The 13,318-nt window shown below is 36.7% G+C and overlaps 2 protein-coding genes across 3 annotated transcripts in view; one reads left to right on the top strand and one right to left on the bottom strand.

Annotated features, from left to right (window-relative positions):
- Positions 1–89: 89 nt before the first annotated feature.
- Positions 90–11,999, bottom strand: LOC144845423 (GPI ethanolamine phosphate transferase 2, catalytic subunit-like). Of its 2 annotated transcripts, XM_078702747.1 has the most exons (12): positions 11,917–11,999; positions 6,380–6,809; positions 5,811–6,020; positions 5,308–5,638; positions 4,837–5,049; positions 4,208–4,425; positions 3,434–3,715; positions 2,932–3,212; positions 2,115–2,291; positions 1,445–1,778; positions 1,164–1,330; positions 90–891 (listed from the first exon to the last, which is right to left on the bottom strand). In XM_078702747.1, exons 2-12 carry the CDS (start codon positions 6,773–6,775, stop codon positions 627–629), a joined length of 2,874 nt encoding a protein of 957 aa, XP_078558873.1. In that variant the 5' UTR covers positions 6,776–6,809; positions 11,917–11,999; the 3' UTR covers positions 90–626. The 2 variants fall into 2 exon arrangements, with proteins under 2 accessions (XP_078558873.1, XP_078558872.1); XM_078702746.1 differs by lacking the exon at positions 11,917–11,999 and having other exon boundaries at positions 6,380–7,079.
- A 159-nt stretch (positions 12,000–12,158) lies between these two features.
- LOC144845437 (protein O-linked-mannose beta-1,2-N-acetylglucosaminyltransferase 1-like) overlaps positions 12,159–13,318 on the top strand; it is a 73,354-nt gene continuing 72,194 nt past the window's right edge. The window contains exon 1 of the mRNA XM_078702777.1: positions 12,159–12,269. The gene's annotated coding sequence lies outside the window, so the exon portion shown is untranslated. The remainder of the gene's footprint in view (positions 12,270–13,318) is intronic.

Consider the following 13,318-nt stretch of genomic DNA (forward strand, 5'->3'; position numbering starts at 1 on the left):
CGTGGCTGGTAATATACTATCATACAAGTTTAACTGGAATCCAAAATTGAAGGCGGTAATGTTAAACACTTTTTATCTACAGTAAGAAAGTACTACAGACAGAATAGTTTTATTCTTTGCATTTTATTTAAAGACATTTTAGAAAGAAATAATAATAGAAAAATATAAGTATTTAAATCCATATTATATACATTAAAATAAATAGTACACTTTGCCCTGCTATTTAAAGCAATAGGGCCCAGTGAGTATAAAATTAAAGTTGTATTGACTATACATAAGTTGAGCAATACTCTAGGTATAGGAATGAATACATAGTATAAATTGTTTTTTTTTTATGATGGATAGATGGGGAAATATGCATACATGAGACATCACATATTGGATCATTCATAAACATCATGATGGCCGGCAACTCATCCATATAAATTCCATGATGTACGGTAATTCAATTTAAAAACTTTCCCTACGTTTTTTCGATCTAATTTAGTGTAAAAAACAAATACTATATGGGCCTAAATTGCGATAATATTTATTTATATCTTTAAATGGTAAAAATGTGAATATATATGCACTATTTTTACAAAACGTAAACAAATGCAGAGAAAGTGTCTACTGAAATAAACACTTTAATTTACTTTATAGTTATGTTTCTTTTTAGATAATTTAGACCTTGGTCTTGTACAATAACACACCAAATAAAATGTGCTTCCAAAAATGATAAACATTACTAAAACACACGTATGCATTGCTTCGTAAAGTAACTTAGGCGAAAAGACACTCCAGATAAAGAGATGGTACCGTTGCGATGAAACTACTATGGTGTACGCAGCCAATGGTAATGCACGACACATCATTAGTGACAGGAACGCTTGAGGAAGTGCTGTTGAATCACTATAAAATGAAATTGATATTATGTTTGAAAAAGAAGCTACTCTTTCTTTGCAAGTCACCAAGTATTAAAAGATAACCAGGTATTAAATTTCAACATACAATGGCAATGTTAAGCTCTGTCTACGCTATTAAACTAGTTTGACAAAAAAAGTGTGATGTGGCCATATATGGTAGTGATATGCCCAAATATGGTAATGATATGACATCATCATGTCCATATATGTCACATAAAGTTTGATAGTGTAGACAGAGTTTTAGATTATAATACCTACATTTTGTGAGAATTGTATGTACTCTGTTTAAGTAGAGTGAGCATCCAAGACACAGGACCAAAATTGGTGGCTACCAGTAAAAAAGTCCCAACAAAGGCTGGATCATGCGAGTCTAATCCTACATATCCAGATGACAAATCTATAGTAGCGATGCTATTTGAATTTCCCTAAAACAGAAAGTTTTTTTAAAATTAAAAATTACTATTAAACATTTCTATTTGAAATTCTGTCTTTTGCTTAAATTCTAGTCTAATCTAAAAATAATTGCAAAACATTTTTACCTGATGATAAAATGTAGTTTGGCCCATCCAGAAACAAATTAGACTCCAATTCCAGGCTTTGAGAGGCAGTTTAAACAAAATATCTTCTAGGCTTCGTTGAATAAACAAAGTCATGGCGACAACAGTTGTATTATGTGGCCGTAGTAACAGCACCACAAATAATATGAAACTCTCATATAAAATGCTAAGAAGTCTAGTTCCACTATTATTATTAGTACTACTTTGTGATTTGTTTTTTAATAAATGTTTTGAAATTTTTGGAAGATAATTGAATATTGCACTGAATATCTTGAGCAGCAAAAGCACAAAAGTTATTCGTGCCTCTGCAATTCCTCTGAAATAGAAACAAGAAAAAGTATTAAGTGGTGGAGTCGAGTTGAATAAGTACGGTCAGTCAGGCTTTCAATGAATGAAAATATTCTCTCCATTTAATTCAACAAATACAAAACATTCATTATATGTGTAGAACAAACAATCCAAAACGTTTCTAAATTAAAAAATGTTTTCGTCAAAGGTTAGGTCCATTAAAAATATGACGTCTGCAACTTGATCACTGAGTAGTAAAAACGTCCATTGTACCCCAAATATTGTGAGGATGGATCCAAATAATGCATGGCACAGGCTGTATAATCAACCAATCAAATGATACACTTAAATGCAGTAAACTTACTTGTATGATGATGGTACCAACACTGGTAATACTACGTTTCCTACAGCATGTCGATATAGACATATAAACAACAGAATTAAGATGTTTGAAGGTGAAAATGGACGTTCTGACAAAATGACGTAGACTGCTGCAAGTGACAATACATGGACCACAGAAAGATAAATTGCATTCTCAGGTCTGGAGAAGAAGTGAAGATATAATAATAATAATAATAAACATGTACTAGAAATATAATAATAAAGAGACTGCCGTAAGCTCTGTCTACACTATCAAACTTTATGCGACAAAAAATGTAATGTGCCCATATATGGACATGATGATGTCATATCACTACAATATTTGGGTACATCACACTTTTTTGTCAAACTAGTTTGATAGTGTAGACAGAGCTTTACAAGTTGCAGCTTGACTGTATCATACATTCTAACTCTTTCCTACTCTATGTCTTAAAACAAACTCCACACCCAAAGACTCACAGGACATAATGTATTGTATGATGGTTGAACCAAAAGAAATCTAACAACTTGCTTTGGTTGAATAAAGTAATGTATTTTCAGCAAATACTGTATGTTAAACAATTTACTACATGTATTTTAATTTAACACAGGAGTATATTGTACAGTCTTAGCTTGATAGGCCTGTCAATAAGAGGATTATTTTGTCATTACTATGGGGAAAAAATCTTAATTTAATTACAAATGAATCTTGACGAGTATACTGACAATTCACTATGCAAATTTGTAAATGTAAAATCAAAAACAATAAAATCATAAGTTTTAAATTAAAATATATGAAAATGGCCAAAACGTTTTACTACCTGACGAGCCAGTCCCCAATATCAGGTAAATTAGCCCATTTGATTCCTGTCTGATTCCATGATCTTAACACTCTGCAAATGAGTAGGATTACAAAAATTAATTTAGCATCCGTCGACCTCTGAACTTGAATGCTATGAACAAACAATCCAACCAGCAGTGTTGTGGTCAGGAAATACCATGTTTGGTGCTCTTCCTCTACAAAACTACTGGACATGAGACTAATGGTATGAGTTACACTCCCTAATAGAAGAAACTTCTCTAATATTGAAAGTGACCTTATCTGAAAAATGATGATAAAGAATGAAATAAATAAATAAATAATGTACATCATTATGGTAGTTTCGGTAAGAAAATGTTTTCTTCTGTCCTTTTCTTCTTACAAAATAGTTGCTATAAACAAGTTGTAAATAATTCAATATGCTTAAAATTCTAAACTATGATTACATTTGACAACATCTTTGTTTTAATGAGTACCATTGTATGATTTTTCCATTTACTTACAAAAGACAAGATTTTGAAGGTATTGAGAGACACAAGTATTGATATCTGGATATATATGGCAACTGCAACAGTTATAACAAAAGCAGTGGAGTGCATGATAGCAGATGGTGATCCATTACACAGCATATCACTTGTATCTAATCCACTAGTACATATTGTCACATGGGTTGTTAGGATTGCTAAGCAACAACATCCAAGGTAGAACAGTTTTGATACATGGAAGTTTATTGGTGTTGAGTTGGAAGATGTGTAGGCAAGTGCTACTCCAATTAGAACTAACACCTGCAAAATTTAAAAAGTTACTTTAACATCTGAATTTAATATTTATATATAGTTTTCAACATACAATTATATCAGGTGAATCCTTGCAATTTGAAGCCATGCAGAATTAGTATTGTGTGTAAACTGTTTCAATACAAGACTTTCAGGCATAAAGTGCTTGAGATGGTATGAAAAACTTAGTATTATTCATGTATTCATGTCTTCCATTTTGAATATCTCAGAAATGTCCAAATTCATACTTATCCAACAGCGAGTAACTCGCCAATTACAGGATAGATAAACTATTTAATAATTTATCGTGCTTATAAACTAAGTCTCATTTGAGGCTTAGGAAGTGGAGTTGAAAGAGTCATGAGTTACAACCCTGCACTAGGTCAGGATTGAACCCGGGACCTTGGGATTGGAAGGCAAGCACGTTAACCACCAAGCTACAGCTCCACTCCACTTCTAATGGCGTTCTAATCATATTTACTGTTCTGTGTCCTTTCTTACCATTGAACAGAGGACAATCCCACAAATCATTGCATGGACATCATATCTTGTAACAGTTTCAGATAACTTGGATTGCATCATCTTTAGAACGTTAAAATACTTGTCAACAATCTTTGAAGCCACTTCCTTTGAAGCAGCAGATGTGGATTTATTTGCATATTCATTAAGCCATCCAGCATGCATTTTAATTATGTGTTGGTAATCAATAGTAATATCATCTATATGGGGAAAAAAGTATGAAACAAATAATTAAATTATAAAAATATGTCTTCTTTCAAATTTACTGTTTACTTTTAAAAAAAAAGACTTGAAAATGTATGATACACGGTTTTAAATTGAATACATTTAATTGTGAATTTTAAATTGCATTATCTATGTAAGTCATTCATGATTTAAATATTTGAAAAGTCAATTTGCACATTTATGTTAAAGTTGTATTTAAATAATGACTTAGATTCCAAACCACATTTTCCAAGTTTGTGACTTTTTTCGTGAAGCATTTTGATACCACCATACAATTTTTAAACAATTATGTCATGTGTACTTATCATATTATGATATCAATATTTCTATATTCAAAGCTAAATAAAATCATTCATTATATTAAATTTCAAATTTTAAAATGTTACCATATATCGCCTGATTAAAACTTTGCTTCATTAATGTCATCAACTGATCGCTGTTCAGCTGTAGCGCCCTCAATTGTTGCCTCAATGGGAACAGGTTCAACACTTCAGGTATGATGATTCCTAAACTGTTTTGTGGGATTGGAAGACCAAACATAATAGCCAAAGAGGGCGCCATGTCAATCTGTTGAACCTCACCATATGGATATGAAGAGCCTGTACAAATATAAATATAGACAGTTTTATATTTTGTGCAATTTTTTTCAGTAATAAATAGTAACTGAGGATCATAAATAAAAAAAGGGACTATACAATGCCAAGCTAAACACATTAAATTTAATTCATGCTTCTGCAGTATAAAAATAAAATGTTTCTAATTTCTAAATTTGGACACAAGTTACTGTATTGTTTAATTGTGTGTGTATGTTGTTAGCCGCTGTTACCTGCAAGCAATATAATATGTATAACATTTACCTTCAATTGAATTTAACTTTGAACTTAGCATGACAAGCGGTGTGAGAATCTCACTAGGCGATGCACCACCATGGCTACCAGCTTCACTCATTCCATGATCTCCACACAAAACTAATAAAGATGGAAGCTCCCTATTCATATCCTTTTTTTCCATTGATGTATAAATCATGGATAATACCGAGTCCATCTCTTGCAGTTTTGGTTGTACAAGGGGGCTTGCTGGTCCCCCAATATGTCCTATGTGATCAAGGCCTAGGTAATGTAGGATGAGGACGTCCCAATCTTCCCTTGCAAGTGTTGGCTTCAAATGTCGCGTTACATTGTCATCAACCTAAAAGCAGACCAATAATCGATTAGACAACTTCTCACTAAAACAGAATTTAAACTTTTATCGTATTTGCCTATGTATGTAGCATCATCAAATTTTGAGTGTAATTTTGGTTTGATTTCTTTTGAATAAACAGTACAAGAGCTGGGCCTAAAATCTGCAAGTACGTACTCACCTCTGTATAGTCAGACACAAAGAATGATGTTGTTCCATCCACTTCATCAAAGCTGTTTGGAAAGAGTCTAATCCATGTGTCATCTCCATAGAACAGCATCTTATATCCAGCCACTTTAAGTTGATAAATAATGTTGTCCTCCAATAGAGCCTTGGAATCAACATTCAGGATAACATCCACAAATCCAGGAATTGTTCCTGATGTTAATGCCTGTTGGAAAATTATTTTAAAAAATAAATCCTTATTGCAAGATGAATTTAATTAGCAAAAGAATCATAAGACTCTGTGGGTACATATATAATCTGACATGATTTTTTAGTTGAGATTTAAATGTGTATTATAAATGACCAAAGTATGCTTAGGGGGTCTGGGTACAAAATGTGAAAATTAAGAGGTGAGATTATACTTACTTATCCATATTTAGCATAAATTTGTGAGTTGTATTATATCCAAGGATGGAATTAAACTTGGTCATATAATAATGTAATGGAAAATTGCTCTTTTTCTATAAAACTCATAAATCATACAAGTACAGTAATAGAAAAAGTCAAATTAATTACTGGCAATACCTTTACTCTGGGCATTGTGACAGTAGGAGAATGAGCTTTGGCGATGAAACTTAAAGAATATCCACTGTCAATTAACTGTTGTGTGAAGATCATTCTCTTTTTGTCCCCAAGCACAAAGTCCCATCTAAAAGCATCAATAAGCACTAAGACAAGTCGTCCAAACATAGGCCGTCTCAGAACATCATTGGCAAAAGGATAGCTAGGCTCTGGTGCAACACCATCATTGTTGGCAGTAGGATAGCTAGGCTCTGGTGCAGCATCACTGTGTGATGCATGCCCTGGAGGTATTTGTTTGATTGGTAGGAACCCTTTTATGAAAATGAATAAACCCAGAAGTTGGGCAGTAATACATGTTGTTATTAGTATTATAGCGAATGTTGGCAATAGTAATTTCATTGACAATTCCTGTTGAAACAGATGTTTTCTAATTCTGAAATGTAAAATAAAATCAGTATTAGTAGGCATTATACACGATTGTGCTTCAGAGGCCATCTTGCTGAGATGACAAACAGTCGTGACCATTCAATCAAACAACAAAAATAACATAGCGTTATTGGGAAATTTCCGGACATCGTGTTAGTTAAAAAATCCTGAATGGAGGGTCATATGAGAAAAAAATTTACTGTAAAATGTTCTTAAAATATTGACCTACGTTACTACAGTATATGCATAAAAAAAATTATAAATATTTTTTTTATCGCCTAAAAATCCATTGAAAAAAACCTCCTTGTGTTAATATTGTTACACTTGGCCAAATTACAACATTGGCGCTGCGAGCGAAAACGTGATTAAATGAGTAACATGCCTCCAAAATCTAGACTAGTATCTATTAATTTCTGTGACATTGCATTGACCTACACCAAGTGCCTGGTATAGGTGCTGCTTGTGCCCAGAAACTGGAGAGCCTGTTAAGAGTATATCACCCAAGACAACATAGGAGGTATAAAGGGATTGGAAAAAGTGAAATTTACTAATATTACTTTATTACTCAACTATGGATTGACTTCATTTAGTGGGGATTGTGACCACAATGAACACCTTAACGTAACCTGGGAGGCCAGTTTAACTCCCGCTAACAAGGACTCTATTATCTACTGTGAGCCTCGCAAGGATAGACTGGATCAACCTTACTTTCCCACCAGCCCTGGATTGGGACAAGAGTCAAGACCACCTGCACAACGTCCCGAGGCTGGGAAACGGACACCCCCTTTACGATGTCAATAGACCACATACTAACCCATCCTCATGCAGTCCCGAGGGGGTTGCATCAAACACGCCTGGTCAGTTCTCTTATGTAGATTCTTGAGTGGTACCGGAATATCGGGACACTCCACCCAGTCTTTCGTTCAAGGTACCCAGGTAACCTCTGCTGCTAGTCCTGGGATTACGGCAACAAATTCAAGGGTCCAGGTAACTCCTCAGGCGAGGTAGGGCCCATCGGACTCCAACAACAGACGGTGGTCATCAGTGTAAAGCCGAAATAGGTTAGGGGAAAACACTCCTGAACCTATCGACCATCAACACTGTCGAGGAGAAATTGTAAGTACGAATGCTCCTCAGCTGCAGGATGTTCAAGCAATTCTGATAGCATGTCTCCACCGTTTGATCGTTCCGGCAGATCGCAAGAAGGCAGCGCAACATCTGATATCTGGACAGAGTAGTCAAGAACAATCTCCCAGAGTACCCAGGCTCGTGCTATAGCGCACCAAGAGTTGGCCAGGGGCCGAATGCGATGTATCTACCCTACTGACAGGTAGGAGGGAGGATCACAGAAGATGGCTACACTCCCAAAGAGTTGTACTGGTCTAGTCCTCCAGTCAGCTGGCTCTGCTAGCAGTGTCTCATTCAACGTCGCACAAGAAGACAGCTTCAAATAGGAGCCCAGGTGATCCGGATGGAAATACGAAAGTATTAAATGTGTCCTGTTAAAGCTTTAGTCGTGTACAGGGCCACCTACCAGTGGTTCCGGGGACATTGCGTCTAGCTCCACGTTGTTGGACCTTCTCAACACAAGTTATGTTGATTTGTGTGTGGGGATCCAATTTACAGTTGAAGCGTACGCCACTCTAGGTCATCGGACTAGCTGGTAAAGAGCGGAAACGTTCCAAAATCGTACACTAGCTATAGGCCTAGTCTGACATTGTCTCGTTGCTGAATTAATTGTCTTTCCTTTTTTGGAAGAATCCATTAATACAAATTGGGGAAGATCTGGTATTTTCGTTGAAAAGTAACGGTTTTTTATTTGTTTACCCTTTCACATGATCGGTCGAAGTGGGTGCATCACATCACAATATGAAAATATCAATCCGCGCGTGAAGCATGTTGTTGGGATTTATAGCGGGCTGGTAAAATTATTAGAATCGACTTAATTTTCACAATTGTAACCGTTTAAAAGACGAAAAAAATATCGCAATAGGTCCATAGTACTAAACTAGTATTTATTTTTCATAAAATGTAGTGTGTGACCTTAAAATTATGTAAAAAAAACGTACGTCTTATAGTGTCTTTAATATTATCGCACTCAAACAAATTACAACAGTACAACTAATAAACCTAGACTAGGCTACCTTAGCCTAGTAAGTAGTACTGTAGTAGTATTAGTAGTAGTAGTACTAGTAGGCCTACTAGGCCTAGGTCTCCAGCCAGCAGGCTAGTTATTTACCCTTCTTCTTCTTCTTCTTCTTCCAATTTAGTGCAAACTTCAGACTTGAAGACTATAGCACTTTGGTGGGATGTGGTGCAAGTGGGTTAGTTTTCGTAAAGAACCCCCTTAAATGATTTAAAAGTTGGTGCCTTTACAGTTGATTCTGCTAGGATGTTCCAATCTCTTGACGTTCTGGGAAAGAAGGACATCCGATGATAGTCCCGACTTGAGCGTGGAATACTATGCTTGGCTGTTTTCTGTGCGAGAAGAGGCAGTGAGGTTTTTGGAGCTTAAGAATTTGTCCATATCAATTGCAACAAGGTTGTTGTGTATCTTGTAGAACATTGATAGTCTTGAGAGTTGACGTCTTTCAGCCAGGGTTTTCCAAGATAGTTCGTGGAGCATGGCACTGACACTGGCTGTACGTTCATATCTACTGAGAGTGAATCTTGCAGCACGGCGTTGAATTTTCTCTACTTTTTTCTTTAGAACATCTGTGTGGGGGTCCCAGACTACACTTCCATATTCCAGGATTGGTCGTACAAGTGATTTATAGGCTTGTTCTTTTACTTTGGGGTTTTTGATATTTATGTTACGTCTGAGGAAATTCAGTGTGTTATTTGCTTTAGCAGCGACGTTTTCCAAGTGTTTATTCCATCTGAGGTCATTGGAAATTGTTATTCCTAGATACTTTGCGTGGTCTACATGTGCAAGTTGGTGACCATGGAGGGTATATGGATACTTTATGATGTTTTTCTTTCGTGTGATGGTTATGATTTGGCATTTTTCGGGGTAGAATTCCATCATCCATTTTTTTTCCCAGTGTGATAAGGTATCCAAATCCTTTTGCATCAACTTCGCATCTGCTTCACTACTTATGGTCATGTAGATTAAGGTATCATCAGCAAATAGTCGTGTACAGGATGTTAAATGTTCAGCTATGTCGTTTATGAAGAATAGGAAAAGACACGGTCCTAACAGAGCCTTGTGGTACGCCGGAGGTAACTGGTACGCTACCAGAAGAAACACCGTCGATCACTACCGATTGTTGCCTGTTGTTGAGGAAGTCTTTGATCCAGTTGTTAGTTTCGCCATTGATTCCGTACCAGCGGAGCTTTTCAGCAAGTCTTAGATGGCCGACTTTGTCGAATGCTTTGGAGAAATCTAGTAGGCATACGTCTGATTGGTACCCATCCTGCATGTTTGTAACGATGTTGTGTACAAATTCTAGAAGCTGTGTTTCACACCATCTTTTACTGCGAAATTTATGCTGTTGGTTGTAGAGGATATCATAGTGGCTTGCATGTGACATTATACTGCTGTAGATTATGTGTTCCATCATTTTTTAGGCTATACATGTGAGACTGATTGGGCGGTAATTTGCTGGGTTGTATTTTTGACCTTTTTTGAAGATCGGGGTGATGTTTGCATTTTTCCAGTCCTTGGGGACACTGCCTTCACGAAGTGATTTCCTAAATATGATAGTGAGAGGATCTGCGATGACATCACTCAATTCTTTCAATACTCTTGGGCTGATAGTATCCGGTCCTGGAGCCTTGCTTGGGTTTAGATTTTTAAGTAGTTTGAGTACACCAGGGGTTGAGATATCTATGTTGGGCATACTTGGGTAATTATACGAGGCTTGGCTACTTTCAAAAGTGGATTCCTTTGTGAAGACCGACTGGAATTGATGATTAAGGGCTTTAGCTTTCTGTTTAGGATCTGTCATCAGTTTTCCATCTGATTTGATGGGTGAAACACCATTGAAGTCTGATTTCTTGTGTTTGATGAAGGTCCAGAATCTTTTCATACTACTGTAGATATTTATGTCTGAGGATTGTGGGGTGACAATATCTTCTATGTATTTCCAATAGGCTTTGCGCAGGTCACGTTGAACAGACTTTTTTAGGTTCTTAAATCTAATTTCATCTTTAATTTTTCCATGTTTTTTACTGGCTTTGAATGCCCGGTTTCGTCTCCTAATTTTTCTTTTGAGGCCTATGTCTATCCATGGATGCGAGTCTTTGGTTTTTGTAGTTTTGTGGGGGATAAATAGTTGGATACCTTCTAGCAAGCCATCTCTAAAGAGGTTCCATACTCCATAGCTCATCTGTGGTGGTACTAGACTCCGCTTCAACTATGACGTCTGCAAGTTTCTCAGCATGTTGCCGAAGTCCTGCCCATCCTGCTTTTTTATATAGGGGTATTCTTCGGGTAATTTGTTTCTTTCGAGTGGGCTTGATATCCAATTCAGTGTAGACAGCGTTATGATCACTAATACCAGGCATAACTTGTGTTCGGTTAATTTGATTTGGTCTATTGATCAGGAACAGGTCAAGGGTATTGTTTAGTCTGGTCGGTTCTTCAACAGTTTGTGTAAGGCCGTTGTCATCAAGTATGTCTCCAAACTTGCTATGGAGGTTTAGGTAAGGAGTTCTTGGTTTAATTGACTTGGTTGCCCAGTCCCACCCTGGTAAGTTGAAATCACCTCCAACCAGAATGAGATTGTTGACTCGGCTTGAGATCTTTGATAACGCATCATCAAGGTCGTCGAGAGCGGTCTCGTCATTAACCTTAGCTCGGTAACAGCCAGCGACATATAAGGTTTTACACCCTGCAATGTTGATTTTGACCCACATTGTTTCTGAAGTTTCTTTTTCTAAGGATTCTTCTCTGGTACTGATGAAGTCACTATTGACTGCAACGAGTACGCCACCCCATCATCATTATTTATTAGCCTACCTCGCCTTAGGCGGCCTACTACTGCCTAGGCCCGGCCTTACTTAGATAGGCCTTATACTCCGAGTCCTAGCTAGAGGACGGTCTAGGGATTCCTTCCTACAGTAGGCCTAGGCCTAGTTAGTAATATTTTTAGACGGCGGCATATACTAACGTGATATTTTGTAGTACAATATACTGGTAGATTGAGGCCTAGCCCTATATAAAAAATTAAAAAAAAAACCAGGCATGTTCTCTGATGAACGCCCTCAAGAGTAACAATTTGGAAATAGTTTTTAGTCTTTTAAATCCAGCAGAGAATTATTATTTTGATTTTGATTTGTGCGCACTGCGCATGGTAGGTACGGATTCATTCAACCGTGTTTCGGCAGCAGCAGCAGCAGCAGCAGACAGTTTTTGTTTTTGTTTGTATGTGCATGTACAGTACATGTTTTTAGCAGCAGCGAGCTAGCAGCCAGCAGAGAGGGGGAGAGAGAGATCAGAGTGTGAATACATCATACATCATCGGTATGTGTTTATTTTGTTGTTAATTAGCCGTCGATAACGAAGCTGTTTGGACAAAGTTTGAGAGGCCTAGGCATCATGCATGTATGTAGGCCTAGCCTATGAGGTAGCCTAGTTTAGTTAGTCTAGGCTAGGCCTACTCTAGTCTAGCTAGCTAGGCCTACTAGCCTAGATAGAGGGCCTAGGCTAGGACTAGGAGGTAGCTAGGTAGACCTACTTCCACTACTAGGCCTAGCTAGCCTAGGCCTAAGTCTTATTTAAGTAAGTTAAGGGTCCTCCTAAATACCAACCAAGACCTAGGCCTAGTAGGCCTACCAACCAAGCCCTGGCCTGCTATGGACTTATATTTTTCAATTTATCTTTCAGCATTTGAAGTGAGTATTTCAAAAGTTATGAATAAAATAATGTATAAAATTTGGCACCATCAAATGCTTTGTTTACATACATAGGAAACCCCATCCCGCGTTTGTGACGTTGTACACAAATAGTCACTGGGTGAAAATACTACTAGGCCTAAAACACAAATAAATAAATTTTATGAACATATTTTTATTTAGAAAGTTGATGGTGACAAATATATATTTGCATATTATGTTTGGAAATTGTGTCAAAATCACAAAAATAAGATAGAAAGTGAAAAAATTTTCCAGAGAAGATCGTACATTCATTCGTTTTTTCTGAATAGCCAATCAGAGTTCGTAAATTTGTGCGCAAGTTGACCCCTTTAAACAGTTTAAGGGTCACACTTTTCTATTCCCTTAAAATGTCTGCTGCTCTCTAGCGGTTTTGCTAGTCGCTAGCCGTACTAGTATGACCAACCAAGACCTACCAAGAAATACCAAGGCCTGCCAATTAAAGTGTTAATTTAACGAAATATGATATAGGTCTAGGCCTATATAGAGATAAAAGAGATAAAAATAAATATACATATACTATTAGTTGGGGAGCCGGAAAAGGGTTACCTGCACCCCTAGCAAACTATGCCAAGTTCAATGTTTTTTTGCTTCCTTATATCAATACAAATCAATTTTTTGCTGTTGGCTGAAAAAAAA

Source organism: Antedon bifida, chromosome 6 (genome assembly GCF_963402885.1).
Source record: "Antedon bifida chromosome 6, ecAntBifi1.1, whole genome shotgun sequence".
NCBI classification, from domain to species: domain Eukaryota; kingdom Metazoa; phylum Echinodermata; class Crinoidea; order Comatulida; family Antedonidae; genus Antedon; species Antedon bifida.

Coding starts and splice junctions, on each gene's coding strand:
- LOC144845423 (XM_078702746.1), bottom strand. CDS start 6,901: ATGGTCACGACTGTTTGTCATCTCAGCAAGATGGCCTCTGAAGCACAA. Junction 4,426..4,836: donor TTTTAATCAGGCGATATATG/GTAACATTTTAA, acceptor TTCCCCATATAG/ATGATATTACTATTGATTAC. Junction 2,292..2,931: donor ATTGGGGACTGGCTCGTCAG/GTAGTAAAACGT, acceptor CTTCTTCTCCAG/ACCTGAGAATGCAATTTATC.